We start from the raw sequence: 15,440 nt of genomic DNA, 5'->3' as shown, positions 1-15,440 counted from the left end.
TATAAAACATACTTTTGCCAAAGCAAGAATTGCAAATGAATTAATGCAAAGACCCATTGCAAAGCATCAATTATTCTGAGATTGAACATCACAATTATATCTGGAGGTCAATCAGCACGCTAAAATATCATACACGAGAGCTTCTGATTGGCAGCTAATGCCAATATAATCACAGTTCAAAGATACATTTGTCAGGTGGATGCAAGTAAAACCTCATCAAATAGTCAGGTTCTTGAATGCATTTTTTATACTACCCAAACGACACATATCAGGAGATTACATCAAACTCCTTGATGCTACCAGAATTGACTACAGATGTGAGAAAGACTAACAAAAGCTTTCCCAATTTACAACCGTTTACTTTCCTCCTCGAGAGCTTTCAGCTTGCGGTAGCCTTTATCTGTGCCAAATATCCTGATAAAGAAGAGGGGAAATATGAATTATTTCACAAAAAAATCGTAATCAGACTATGAAATGAAATTACTGGTTCCTAAAACATATATTGCTACCAGTCTGCCAATATAAGGGAAAGTTCACTTGTCAAAGTGAGAAAATTTGATATATGGAATGATAAAACAGAGAGCAGTGTATAAGAATACTTGGCAACTTTCTGCTGCTACCAGTATTCATAGTCAACAGATAGACATGAAATTTCTATATAATGAATCCTCCTTTTACACCAACTAAAACTTCAAACCACTTCCAGGGCAACAAAGACCTACTTGGTTCTCATGTTTGAGATCCTTAGAGGAGAGATCCATAATAGAATTAAACATTGGAATACTCTTTTCCTGGCACACACATTTGAATACCATGTAAGGTATGAAGGAAGTATAAGAACACAACCATACTTCATCGCATTATCCAAAAGAGGACATGGTAGCACTAGGACCAGATAATCCAAGGTGCTACATGTCCCAAGGTCTCACTGTTGGCTCTGTAAATACCCTTGCAATAGCAGTGTTAACGTCCGGAATAACTCAAGGTGCTATATTCCCTCGTGAATCAATATCATAAAACAATTGAGGAGGTCGAATGCATCCTGCAGTTGTGATGTAATACTTGGCGTCCAAGGCTTTAGGGTAAACCACAAAATCAGAAAATTTCTAAAATAAGAGCTCCAAAATTGAACCAATAGTGACAGTTGAAGCATTTAATGCCCACTTAGATGGATAGTAAAGTAAACTATATGCATCCTCTCTTGGATAATGATGGATTCACTTCATGTTTTCCTCACACATGATGATCTTGGAGATAAAGCAAAAGTTGATATGATCTGAGTCTGAACGGATCGAATCATAGGGACATCGGGTTCAATAGATTAAATCTATTTATCTTTTAATTAATTTATGATATAAGTCCTTAAGACAAATCTAGTTAAGTCATGTAGCTACTAAGGCAAGTCCAATTAAGTCATATAAGGTACTGAAATAAGTCATACTTCAAGTCGTATAAGTATTCATGGCTAGTCTGAATATGACTCATTATACCTGACCTTTATATATAAAAGGACTGGGCTTCTTTATTTAATTATCCAAACATCCGAGCATTGAGAAATTATTTTAAATTTGAATTTATCTTATGAGTAAGAGTAAGATAATCTAAGAATAAAAATAAATTAATCATAGCTGTTTATTTTCCTATGAGTAGATTTAACTTAAAACCCTAATTCTACCTCCAAACTATAGCCACCATCACCTCTACGAGCCAGCCTACCTTACAGCCATCCACCAGCCTCCGACGACCATTGCAACATCAGATAATTATCAATCTGTCAAATTCTAATATTTCTCTACTGTTTTAATTTTTTCTTTTCACTCTGACCTCGAAATCATATGAAACCAAAGCCATTAGATCTATGACTTCCAAGGCTTCCTCCTATAAAAATATCATAATTTTTCTTAGGTCCAGATTGTTCCGAATCTGGTTTGTAACAAAAGCCCAAACAACTCCATAAATAGGGAAGCATTATGTAGAGGTCGAAGAAAATTATGCCACCTGTTCTTGCTAGAAACTATCTGTCAGTCCAAACTCATGGTCAAGTTACAAATAGTTGACTTAACTAATACGTGGAGTGTGACAATCTTCCCATAATTTTTCAAGACATCACATTGAATAAATACCTTCATACTGACTCATTATGATCCAAGAGAAGTAAACCTTTTGAAATGTGATCCACATCCTAAGGTGATGATAATCCAAGAGGTAGATGTTCTACATTTTGTCTTCCGGATATATCTTGGCAGAACCCAATATTCAATCAAAACTTGGAGATGATAACATCATATATCATACCCTTAGAACACACTACATATAAATTATCTAGGGATCTATGTTTATCATAAGCAGTTTGTGGTGTCAAGCTTTCAGGAATCTCAATCTTTTGCTTCTTTAATTGGTTTATTAAGATTAAAGAAGAACATAAATAAACCAATACTCACCAATCCATGTAGGTAAAAGTAGATGAGTAGTTCCCAGATTTGGTATAAAGCACACGATGATGGTAGTCATGAAACTCAGCACTGTAAGAGCAAACATCATGCCAAGTGATGATTTATACACAATATAGTTCCCCCAAGATAAGAAAAGTAAAGATAAGGTTGTGACCCACCCTCCATATAAAGGCAAGAAATTTGATGGACTCCACGGAAAGTGGTATCCACTGTGCGCCTCAACTGTTTCCAAGACTCTCAGTGCCATCCATAGCCACAGCGTAAATAAGTGTGGGCCAGTAAGAGCAGGGCCAATGATGGTAGCGAAGCCAAGGAATAAGATCTCAGCAGGATGGGCATATTCCGATGTCAACCCAAAAGGTGTAGCATGTCTGCCGTTGTCCATCAAATCAGAGCAAAGAAGTAATAAATATCATTTGTAGAATCAATACGACTTACTCATGGTGAATACTGTGAATATGCTTGTATAGCCATTTTGTGTGCAGTATCCTGTGTCCCCAGTAGAAGACGAAATCTTCCACAATGAAGAAGAAAAGTATTTGAGATACAACAACAGTCCTGTAGACACAGATAAGTAAGACTAGCTTCAACAACATGGCAACATTTAAGAAAAATCTAAATCTGAAGTCGTCAAATTTGATTGACTTCTATGTTACCTAGGTCATGCATATTACAACTAGGGCACATAGACAGTATTATCTTTGATAAGTTTCTTCGAATGACTTTAGTTACATAAAAAACTTTGATAAAATAAAAAAGTTTTCAGCATGTATATGAAACTTGCAAAGGAATATAGATCTGAACGATTTATTAGAAGGAAATTGATTGGTACCAGGGTGGAAGTGGAAGACTGCTTTTCAGCCCCATGAATCTGAATGTGGGATAGGAAATTATCATGACGGGTAAGTTCACACAGAGATGGTACAGCATTAGACGCATAACACATCTATCTTGCGTAGCTGGGCTGTTACTTTTCTTCTGCAAAGAGACATATGTTGTTTGTTGAGTTATGTGCGTGTCAAGCAAAGTATCTGTGAAAAGGATTCAAATTATGACTGCTAAACACTAAATTAGATTAGAGGGATTCACTAGCTTTAGATAGGAAAAAAAAATATTAGCTGAGAATTTGTTTGCAGTCAGCAACTATGGTAGTAGTGAACACTAGTTCATAGTAAAAAGTTCATAACAGTTTCCTAATTTATAACGTTCAGAGTAGTTTGGCCATTATTTATACATTTAATTACTTTTATCATATAGAAGAAGATCAAGGTAAGAACATGCGTGAACAGAAAGTGCATATTCTTAATTTTCAAACCTAGATTTGATTGAGCAGTTGGATTGGGCATACCTGGATTTTGTACTTGCTGAAAAGCCCAAACCTCTCAAAGAACAAAGATGGAAGGCCAGACAAGAAGAACACACTTTCATGAAGTAAAAATGTGATCACAGTGGCCAGTTGAAATTCACTAAAATGAGTGATAAGATACTGCAACAACAGAAATAAAAGAATCATGTCATCTAAAAGAAGTATGGAGAAAACTAAATTTATCCTCTCTTTTTTTTAACAGTAAATTTATTCTACACGGTTGTAATTTGTTCCTCCGCTCCATTTTATGGAGTATATTAATGAACTAATCAAGCCTACGCAGAAACATACTCCGATATTAGTTTTTGTCAAAGCAATGATATTCACCTCCTTGTCAAGATAAATTTCGTAATCTAAGATGGCAAAGTGCTGCAATCAGAAGAACATGTGTAAAAGATCCTTTTGAAAAAAAAAAAAAAATCTGAGGGACCAGGTTGCATGTGATGGTTCTCAGCACCCAAAGTTTTAGACGGCTTGGGATCTTTATTTGTTGGAACTAAAGAGGGCTCTATCTTAGCAACAGGACAGATATTTGAACTATTATTTGCTGATCATTTAATACTAATGCAGGTTAGGCCTGAAGGGGCTTAAAAGAAAAAAAAATCTACACTACTACAAGCTCCCAAGGGTGATCCAGTACCTTAGCAATATTATGAACAGGCTTAATATATCATTATATCCTAATAGCTATAGATACTTCATTTTATAGAAAAAAACTTGTAAAGCCACATTAGGAAGCCAGTCAGTGGGAGTCTTGGACGAGGACAAAGTTTTACTTCTGCCATGGCAAAACATGCACACTTGAACACGAAGAGAAGGGAAAGAAAAAAATTGCAAATGTGCAACCTTCGGTGCAGATAGCCTACAGATAGTAATACTCAATTACGGCAAGATTTGACAACATTATTTGGACCTTCTAAGTACAGTCACAGATGGTCACATGTGAAAGGATAAAAAGTGGAAAGAATTAAATCATCCAAACTAACCACGACGGAAAAATGCTGATAACCTAGCCCAAAGTGGGAAAACTTTCCGATGCACTTCAGATTGGCATGATGTGTTAACAGAATAAACGATTAGGTTTCAACTGGGTGGAACTTATATTCCACTTATTATACTATATAACAGGCTTAAACAATAGCGAATCTAAATCTTCAAAAAGAAATTGCTCCTCCCAACCATCATAGGTCATTATCTAAGATAGAATCCATTATTTTTTTTTCTCGAATCCATCAGCAATGCATGCAGATGACTCGTAAAAAACCTCAGGTAAATACTACTAATCTACACGATAAGCAGATATCAAATGGCTAGAATTGCCCAAAACACCTCAAGAAGACGTCGAATACTCATATCAATCAACGTCGGAATCTACACTAACCTAAACAACACCGCATTCCTCGAAATAATGGAAAAGAAACCAGGAAAGAAGCATCCTTGTAGTGAATCCACATTGCCTAGTGGTGGATCGGAAGGAACGCAAGAGAAGAGCTAGCAATTTCGTGGAAGGAGAGGAGCGAGAGCGGAGATGGTAGTACCTGCCATCCAGATTCGAGGAGAGATGCCATGGATGGAGGAGAGGAAGTCGATGACTGGATCGGAGTCGAGCTCTCAGTTCCGCGATCGGGAAGAAGAGATTTGTGGAGGAGGAGCTGGGAGACGAACGCGAGGGCTACGACCCGATCTTACAAAGGGGTCGAAGTAGCCAGTCTGTCGTTTGGCAGTTATTGGGATTTCGTAAGTGGAGTCCAACATTGTGCTTTAAAAAATGTACCAAGACAAACTTCAATAAAGATGATTTTGAGCAAAATGATCCAAAATAGTTTCAACCAGAAAAGTTATGTTTACAAAATTGCCACCACAAAATATACTAATTGCCACTACATCCTTCGTAATAACATTATTTAACAAAGTATTTTAGTTATATATATATATATTAACTTTCATAATTATATTTTAAAAATATTATATTAAAATTAGGGATAATTTTAATTAAACCTTCTAAGAAATTGTATACTTTAATATACACTCATCAAATTTTATTTTAATACATGTAGATCCTAAATTATTAAAATCTATAGCCTCCTAATGGAAATGGTGGAAATATATAAATCTCTCTCTGTATTAATAGAAGAAAAAAAAGGGGGTTAGTAATAGCAACAAGACTAGTGTTGATAATCTTAATACCCATAGTCTAAGAATAAAATTGACCAACTCTTGTAAATTAGGTAGGTACCATTTCTTATAATCAAAAACGTTGTAGGATAACTCCAACCCCAAAATAGTTACTGTAGAGAAAATTATTTGATGGTTTGATGACTTGACTCAATGACTTAATGATATAATTAACTTAAAAAAGTAACTCGATAGCGCGACGGTTTGAAGCCTAGCGATGCGCACGACTTAAAATCTAGACTAAGTAGTTTAATATATTGACTAAAGTTTAATAATGCCTAAATATCTAAGTAGGATTGACCATTTGTTACATACAGCCTTCGGACATTTGAATGATTAAAGAAAAGAAAAAATCTGACAACTAAAGGGTAAAAAGGACATTTGGGTAAGTAGTTGGGTAATCTCAGTACCTCTCAGAAGGAATCTTTGCTGGGCTGGGCTCGTCTTAACCGTATCGTCGCAGTTAGGACGCGTCGTCTTGCACAGTGCTGTGGATGGGATGCGATTCTTTTCGGGGTTTGCGGTGTCTTCCTCGTCCCTCGCTGTCACTAGTAGCAAGTGTACCCGTGGAGCATCTCGGTGGGTCCCACGCTATGAGGAGTTGTGAGTTAGATGATTCAGTCCGTTTCTGATAGCCAAATTTTCACATAATTATATGAGAATTAGCTTCTTCTTCTTTTTTCCTAAAGAGCATTTAAGGAGATAGAAAAAAATTCCTATGTTTTGATAGGAAAAGATCATTTCCTAAGGAAAAACAATTACTCATTTCCAATCTCTCACTCTCTCACTCTCCCCTTTTCTTTTTTCTTTTAATAAATCAGCTTCATTGAGCCAACAAAGATGCTGTGCCCCCCTACACTTTGGGTGCCAATGCACCAGAGGAGTCCCAGCAAGAATGCTTACAAAACTTTGGGGCTAACTGGTCACCTCGCCTCCGTACATAGCTTTGAGAGACCAACCTCCCCCTAGTTGGCCTCGGCTTGGGTACATATAAAACTTTAGCATCCCTCGTCCCCTTAATAAATCTAAGACAATCAGTTGTCACTTTCTAAATATGCCAGGGAACCACAGCTTCTCCTCATAGGATTTTCGCGACTCTAGTGAGTCAATTTCTATTAGCACCTGGTTCCCAAGGCACAAGCCTTCCACCAATCTTAGGCCAGCCCGCATGGCCCGAGCCTTTGCAACTAGGGTGGACTCACAATGCACGGGTCCCAATGCGCACCTAACAGCATGTCGGTCTCATCTCTAAGGACTATAATTTCTTCGGCTTACATGGAGTCCGTCCTAAACGAGCCATTTGTGTTTAGTTTCATCCATTCTGTCTCCGGGGTCTATCATTTGCTATCGTGCCAGTGTTATGTGCCGGTCAAGTTTAAGTTCGTCTCGGCTCGTCTTTAACCGGAACTCGAGCTTCAGTCGAGCCGAGCTTGAGCAAACTTGACACCCCTATCTTAGACTATACAAAGAAAGTTAAAAAGCCTGCAATAGTAGAAGATAGGACAAGGGTAAACTGGACTGTACCGAGTGTAGGATGGGTGAAGTTGAACTCAGTTGGAGCCTACACATACTAACGAGGCATACCAAGAAGGTTCAAGGGCAGCCAAGGAATGAGAAGGGGATTCTCGTGCAAGCTGCATGGAAGCCTTTGCAGAAGTTTGGGCGATCCACTAAGCTGATGTTGGAGACCACCTCTAAGGACGTTATTAGAATTCTACGTAGTAAGTCCATCTGTCCGTGGAAAATCATGAACATAGTAGATATACTATGAGTGTCTAAAGATGTTGAGAGACTTTATTAGTTTTCGTATAGTACATGTGTATAGGGAGGGTAATCCGATGGCTGATTGGGCAATAAACCAGGAGAGAGAAATCTCCTCTAGGACTACTATTGGGCAAAACTATCTAATAAATAACCCCAGGTCTTTGTAATGTCCTTTTTTGTGATACTTCAACTGTCCTAAGCGGCTAAGGTACACCTCAGCTGAACACAGCTCGTCTTCCAAAAAAAAGAAACAAAAAGAATTATGCAACCACCTGGTTTTCATAAAAAAGAAAACATTGATCACTGTTGGTCATTTTTGGTGCATCCAACCGGCTCCACTTTGGAGCAGAATTCCTATGGACCATACTAAATCTTTGTGAGATTTATCTTAAAACTCCCTAAGTTTTGCTATATATTGTCATTCATACTTTTTTACCATATTGATATTTAGCAAACCCTATATTTTGTTTTTAATGTCTTGCCAATTATCATATAGATGAATTACATTAACTATATATATATATATATATATATATATATATATATACAATGACCTAAGTACCTTGATTAGTCTATTAAAATTAAAATTAAAGTATGAATAATTATACTAAGGACTTCCTAACTAAGCTCAAATTATAAATATTTTAGGTATTTAAAAATTTAATCTTTTAAAAATAACATAATATTTTATATTCCATTAGCTACTATTACGTGGATATTTAATTATGGTTAATTTAGCCCGTAAGATAATCGAGGTCATATTAGGCCCATCCTTGACTAATCAAGCCTAACTCAAACCCAGTTGAGTCCTGTCTCAAAGCCCGTTGACCTTCTACTGTGAGATTGGTGAGCACAGTGAGCACCCCCTTATGCAAAATATTTAAAATGCTCTATGATATCCTCTATGATATATTATATTCATATTGCCCCTGTCATTAGGATATACTCTAAGCAAAGTTTTCAGAAGGGGCAAATAATCATATTCGTTATATAATTTTAATAATTCCAAGTAAGTTACAAAAATTCATAGGCCTTGGACCTTGGTATATAATAAGTATATAAATGTGAACCCCCAATGTAGACCAATATATGCACCCTTTCCTTTCCTGGTACAATCGTCGTCGAGTCCACGTCGCCATTAGATAGATAGATGTAATAATAAGAGGTACCAAGTAGCACATGGCCGAGGCGAGGCCGAGAGAAGAAACGAGGGTATACTTCGCCACGAAGTCTCACGACATATGAAGAACTCCGTCAAAAGAACAAAAGGCGCACTCGGCGCGCGGAAAAGGAAGGTAATTGGACGCGAGCGAGTCAACTTTTGGTCTTCCTACGAGACTAACTACAACAAGCCCACTCAGGCCGGAGAGCGAAGTAGATTGAAGAGCATTCATCCCAATTGAAAAGAACTCCCCCACCGATCCCTTCCGGGAATTTCTTCGTACTCTCTCCTTCTAGTCGATTGATACTCGCTATCTTCTCGTTTCCTAATCTTTGTTCTAGCTTTCTTTGAGCATTGCATCTTGAATTAGTTCTTGACAGGTGAATCCGCGGTTCTTTTTTTTAAAAAAAAAAAGAGAAATTAGGGCTTTTATACATTCTGGTTCTTTGTTGTTCCGAGGTCTGCTCTTGCTGTATAGATGGATTATTTGTCGTTAATGTGACCTAAACTAGGGTTTTAGCGTTGGTATTCTTGTTGAAATTGTTCTTCTTGAATTCTGCATATGGATTTTGTAGTCAATTTTGATTGATATCTTTATATCTTTTACAATGGGAGAAAGAACTATTTGACTTGAAGATGTGAGCTGCCTTATTAGAAAAGTGTAAACCACAGGCAAACATTTTTATGGAGTGTAGGAAAAATACAAGCTTCAGAAGAGGAGTTAATGATGTTTTCACAAAATTAAACAAATATCTAGAATAAATTTTAAACTTATAACAGGGAATCTCTGCTTGTCATTATCAGGTTATGAGTGTCTCACCCATGAGATGTACTTCTAAACACGTTAAAATTTATTTCACCCACGCTAGGTGGACTTAGTAGATAATTTCAATGTTTTTGTGATTTTTCCAGAACTGTGTTCATTATAATGTGCTGAAGTTGGATCTTGTAGATGGCATCTTCAGAGCAAAATCAGCTTGCTTTTTAGTCGTAAAGAACACATGGAACACATAAAGATTTTGAAAGATTGAGCACAATTTCAAAATTTTCGAGGAAATTAGGCCTTGTTATCATCATCACCTCTCACTAGCTTATCTAGTAATATCTTTCCCTGAGCGCACTGCTAATCTACTTGTTTGTTCCTTTTAAGCAGCTAAAGTTTTTGGCATGATGGACTACTATTACTCTAGATCTACCAAGGGGGTTACAAATGATACATTGGAGCTTTGTCTTAGAGAGATCCTCTCTTTCATTAAACCCATGGAAGTTGATCAAGTAAAACGAGTAAACACCATTAATGAGCTTGCAGCTTCCATAGGATCCATTGCTACCTTCAGAGGTAAATGATTCTCATAGATTGATGTTATTTATTCTTTCTTCTTTTGTGTGCTAAAAGCAGTGTTTGCTCTTGCTTACCTTGAGACTCGTTAACTCGGTGCATTTTATTGTTCAACAGCAATAACATATTCCCTTCAGTTATATAATTGCTTTAAAAGATTAGTTACTTTTTTGGTGGCATTAAAAATATTTGTGGATTAATTACATAGTAAACACACTGGCACAGTAAGCTGTTTACTTCACATGAAAAGAAAGTCGAATTCTTAATATACTTATGCATAGTAACATATTTACCATTTGATAAAATGAATGTAGCTGAATTGGATGGCAGTTTTATTTTTCTCATTAGGCAGACAATTTTTTCATGGAACTGAGAAATATTAAACCTTCGGTTTGCAGTAACAAACATATAGATGCCTAAGGCTAAGGTTCACTCCCTTAATAGTTTGGTCGTCCTGCTTCTGCCAATGATGTAGGGGCTAGTAACTTGATGCAAAATGTTTATTTTAGAGTCATAATTAATCACTGGGAGTCTCTTTTTTTTCTCTTTGCTCTCTTTATTGTGTTCTTTCTCTCTCCTGGCAGTTCCTTGCAGTCAGCCTTTTTTTAACCTTTCTTGAAGACGAAAGCCCAAATCGACCATATCTGGAAGGCTTACAAGTTACAACCCTAATATTTTTTCTAAACCCAAGAATTCCATTTTACTGTTTTTTGACACAAGACCGTGAAGAGAGCTCACTATGGGATCAGACTTGATAACTCCAAGCTTGATTGCCACCTTTTTTTGGTGCTTTGATATAGCCTAATCTGATCAGTCCCCAGATAACCTATTTGGCATACTTAATTCCTATTTTCACATCTTTCAACCCTAAGCTGTAGAAGAAGTTAACTCAGATCTACATCCAATTTCAGATCTTATTGACCACTAGAACCTGCCAAACTAAGACCTAACATCCACATCCAACCTGATAGCAAGTCCTAAACCTTCTAGGGCCAATCCTATAGGTTAGTTTTGTAAACTCTCTAATTTCCTTCTTATGAACTGTTTTTATGAGTTTTTCTCCTTTCTTTTCTAATAGTGCAGGAGACAGTCAAGGCTGCGATATCCGGTGGATTGATCCTTGTTGGAACTTGGAAGTGAAGAACCAAGACTATATTCTGCTAGTTGTTTTATGTCAATTTGGTATCAGAGTTTGTTGTCCTGCATTAATTTGGTATAAACATTTGCAAGCTACTGACAGTCACATCAACATTCTTTCATTGTCATTTAGGATTCATCTAATGTACATTAGAATTGATGACCTTTTCTTTTGTTGTTTATTAGATTGAAGCCTAATACTTAAAATAAATGAAGTAGGAATATTGAGACCATTTGATGAGGACATCTAATTACTGAACAGGTGCTGCTGTCAAGCCATTTGGATCTTATGTTTCGGAACTCTATAGCAAATGGGGTGATTTGGATATTTCAATCAATCTTCCTAGTACTTTGCAGTCGTCTCCAAATAAGAGACTTAAGCAAAATGTACTACGAGAGCTAATGAAATATTTGCGAAAGAGAGGTACTCTATTATTATTGCTCACTTCAAGTTATAATTAAACTAATAACAATTTTTGTGTTTAGTTCTGTCCTATACAACCTCTAGAGTTACTCTTATGTTTTCTTTCTTGTTTCCTACCTTTCTGTTGTCAATCAAAGTAGTATGTCTTTTATGAGACATAAATTGCATGTACAGAAGGAAAAAAGCTCTCTGTATTGAATGTCTAGTACAACAAAGCATGCAAGAGCTGCTTAGTTGAATAGTGAGATCAATTCTCAACTTATGTACCTTCATGTGGCAAAAAGACATGTTCATTTAATTGTTGTCATAGTCAGACTGAGAATGTGAGAGGCCTTGAATGACAGGTATGAAGACGTCTCTCTTTATCAGAAATCATCAACCCAATCTTTGGAATCTTTTTTTTTAAATCTTCCGGTATATAGCTGCAGGAGGTGAATTGTCTCCATTTCTTCTGTATTCAGGTGTGGCTTATGGCATCCAGTTCATACCTAAGGCAAGAGTTCCATTGCTAATATACAAAAGTGTTGTCTATGACATTTCTTGTGATATCTCCATCAATAACCATCTGGGTCGTATCAAGTCCAAAATCCTCCATTGGATCACTGAATTAGATGAGCGCTTTGGTGACATGGTTTTATTGGTTAGTTTAATTAATTACATGATGACCCTCTACATTATCTCTATTATGTATATAGAATAATGTAGTGCCCCTTGCAGATAAAGGAATGGGCTAAAGCGCAAGAAATCAATAATCCAAAGTCAGGGACTTTGAACTCATACTCTCTCTGCTTGCTTGTTATCTTCCATTTCCAGGTTTTCTGATAATTGCTTCATCTGAGAACTTGGGATCCCTTTAAAATTTTCAATTGAAACTTCACAACTGTAAGCTACATTTGTTGCCTCTAACTTCCATCTTTTTTAAACACTTTTTCCAGACATGTGTTCCTGCAATTTTACCTCCTCTTCGGGAGATTTATGAAGGGAACATTGTTGATGATGTGGCCGGTACACTATTAATGCTTCATCTTCTCATCCGATTCTTTGCCAAATGTGCACTCGCACACACCAACATAAGCAACTATGCACACATGCATGCGCACATAAAATATATCCACGTGTATTTAGGTGTCGATACATTTACACATACTTATAGCCTTTATGTCAGTTACTTTGGGTTATGTTGGTTTCTCATCAGTGATTGTCGGTAGTCTGTATGTTCCTGGCCATTTTTATGCAGAACCGAGTATAATTAACCGGAGACAGATTAAGGATATTTGCACTGCAAATATAAGGAGGTTTAGGTCCCGAGTTTCCAGAGCAAGAAATAAGAGCTCTCTTTTTGATCTTCTCGTATCTTTCTTTGCTAAGGTAACTAAGATAATTGTGCTGCTGAATTGATTTTGTTACATTACTGTGTAGACATGCTTACAAGGATTATGGATTCTTTCTTATGGCCTACACAGTTCACCGTACTTCCGGCTCACTTTTCAGAGAGAGCCATATGCACCTACACTGGTCGATGGGAAGACATCAGTAGAAATCCTCGTTGGACAGCAAAACCTCATGCTATTCTGGTAAGACCTTCCCTCAAACCTATTGAAAAGAACGCCAGGAACACTTCACGTTAACATCTCTATTGGTGTGTGGATCAATTTGAAAGTTGTGTTTGTAGGGTGACTTGTCAATCTAACTGCCGTTGATAATACTTAACCTTTGTTAGGTTGAAGATCCATTTGAACGGCCAGATAATGCTGCAAGAGCAGTTGGCTTGAGAGAGCTTAGCAGAATCTGCAATGCATTTAACAATGCATATCTGAAACTCTGTCATCCTGAGCACTTGGATAAGAGATCTCTGCTTGCTATCCTAACTAGGCCGAGTATCTACTCGCAACTTAGCACAAAGGGAAGCAATCGGCATAATCCACCTGTTGGAAATTTGGATTATGTAACTCATCAACGAGTTGAAACTTTGGGTCATATAACCCACGAGCATCCTCTTCGTCATGTAACGGTTAAGCCAATTCATGACCAGTTTCATGACATGCTGAAACTGGACGAGCGACATCAAGCTTCATCATCATCCACTTTTACTTCGCAAAGCCAAGGAGCCATGGATACTCGAGGGAAACATTTGTGGGTACCAAGGCATTCAAACAGATGATAGGTGTGTATGAAACTCGATCGAGTGGAAAGTATTGCTACCTTCATCTGCTTTATTGGTTAAACACAGCTGTGCTAATAATGGTTTTGAGAACATGTATTATTTAGAGTTTTTGACCATTCTAGGTATGCCGTCCAAACATTAACTTCCAAATTTATTTAGAGGACTAGTCCATGTCATATAAGCATACCTAGGAAGATCACTTTAGAGAGATTTTGTTCAACAAAATCACTCTGTTGGTAGATTTTAGCACCTATAGTAAATAAATGTTGTATAAATTGCTGATTTATTGAGTGGTTTATAGACATTATACTTTGTTATTTACATGTCCCAAAGTTGCTTAGGAAAAAAAAATTCTATTAAATAAAAACACTAAGTAAGAAAGCAATTCTAATATACATGTACACAATATTTTATACAGTATCCAAATAGACTAGAAGGCACCTAGTTCCGTAAAAGTGTGGAATACGGCATCCACGTAAATTAGATGACACCTAATTTCATAAATAGGTTTGGAACTCATTTGTTTAGATATAATGTTTGATAAGCAGACTTAAAATAGACACGAATTCTTCGTATATACCAACATATCATCATTGGCTGATACAGTGTCGACAGCTTCAAAGTTATAATTTTTAAGTTAATTTTTCTACATATAAAAGAGCTGAAAACTCAACTAAGACTTTAATCCTGATCAGAAGTCCTACTGGCTGAGTTCCGAAAAATGATGTTAGCTAGTTCATATGAGGTATGGGGATAGAATTGTTTTGATATTTTGAATTGTTTCCCAGTTTCACGTAGATCGTCACAATCCTTATTTATTTTTCATAAAACACTTAACTCTTTTAAGTATGGCAAATCACTAAAAATGCACCTTCTATTAAATTTCTTTTTAAACAAAAATAATTTATGAGTACTACATGATTAATGTTAGACCTCTAAAGACCATTTTTTTATTTTCTAAAAAAATAAAATTAAGAGTCAAATAATTATTTATAGTTTTTGGTTTTCTATAATTTAAAGACCATATTATTCTAGGTTTTCTATAGTTTCAAACGACCCACCTTTTGCCGTGTATAAGTCATAACATTTCATAAGACTCAGACTTGCTATTTATAGCTTTTTTATTACCCGAACGTTGAAATAATAAGAATAATTATTATTCTAAAGAGAGTCTAAGTATCAATACCCATGGTCCGTAGATATAAAGGGCTCCGCACGGGCCAACCCGGAAATCCGCCCGCCCGTTTACTACAGTAAAAACTTTTAGTATTGTACCATTTTATATTATTTTAAACACACCTTTAAAATATTTTAATTACTTTTTAAATAAAGAAATATAAATATTTTAAAAAAAATTAAATTAATAGTAAAAAAAATTCTAAAATGATTGATGAGTCGAGCCGGCCAGACCGGCTAGCCCAATGATTATGTCTATTAAAGGGTTAATAGTTTTAAG

The 15,440-nt window shown here is 36.4% G+C and overlaps 2 protein-coding genes across 8 annotated transcripts; one reads left to right on the top strand and one right to left on the bottom strand.

The window, feature by feature from the left end:
* Positions 1-40: 40 nt before the first annotated feature.
* LOC140798865 (very-long-chain aldehyde decarbonylase GL1-8) lies at positions 41-5,591 on the bottom strand. The gene is made up of 7 exons (XM_073152952.1): positions 5,358-5,591; positions 3,802-3,939; positions 3,286-3,431; positions 2,892-3,011; positions 2,612-2,824; positions 2,442-2,522; positions 41-414 (listed from the first exon to the last, which is right to left on the bottom strand). Exons 1-7 carry the CDS (start codon positions 5,385-5,387, stop codon positions 348-350), a joined length of 795 nt encoding a protein of 264 aa, XP_073009053.1. The 5' UTR covers positions 5,388-5,591; the 3' UTR covers positions 41-347.
* Positions 5,592-8,822: 3,231 nt separating this feature from the next.
* On the top strand, positions 8,823-14,270 carry LOC140799071 (protein HESO1). Of its 7 annotated transcripts, none has more exons than XM_073153211.1 (9): positions 8,823-9,199; positions 10,074-10,259; positions 11,659-11,820; positions 12,282-12,460; positions 12,538-12,633; positions 12,756-12,825; positions 13,058-13,188; positions 13,284-13,394; positions 13,541-14,270. In XM_073153211.1, exons 2-9 carry the CDS (start codon positions 10,088-10,090, stop codon positions 13,979-13,981), a joined length of 1,362 nt encoding a protein of 453 aa, XP_073009312.1. In that variant the 5' UTR covers positions 8,823-9,199; positions 10,074-10,087; the 3' UTR covers positions 13,982-14,270. The 7 variants fall into 7 exon arrangements, with proteins under 7 accessions (XP_073009312.1, XP_073009309.1, XP_073009314.1 ...); XM_073153208.1 differs by having other exon boundaries at positions 8,881-9,199; positions 12,756-12,945; XM_073153210.1 differs by having other exon boundaries at positions 8,887-9,053; positions 12,756-12,945.
* Positions 14,271-15,440: the final 1,170 nt, after the last annotated feature.

The sequence above is a fragment of the Typha latifolia genome, chromosome 12, assembly GCF_019914945.1.
Source record: "Typha latifolia isolate L0001 chromosome 12, TyphaL0001v2, whole genome shotgun sequence".
Taxonomy (NCBI): domain Eukaryota; kingdom Viridiplantae; phylum Streptophyta; class Magnoliopsida; order Poales; family Typhaceae; genus Typha; species Typha latifolia.
Note: the sequence above shows the minus strand (reverse complement) of the source record. Positions and strands in the feature narration are given on the sequence as shown.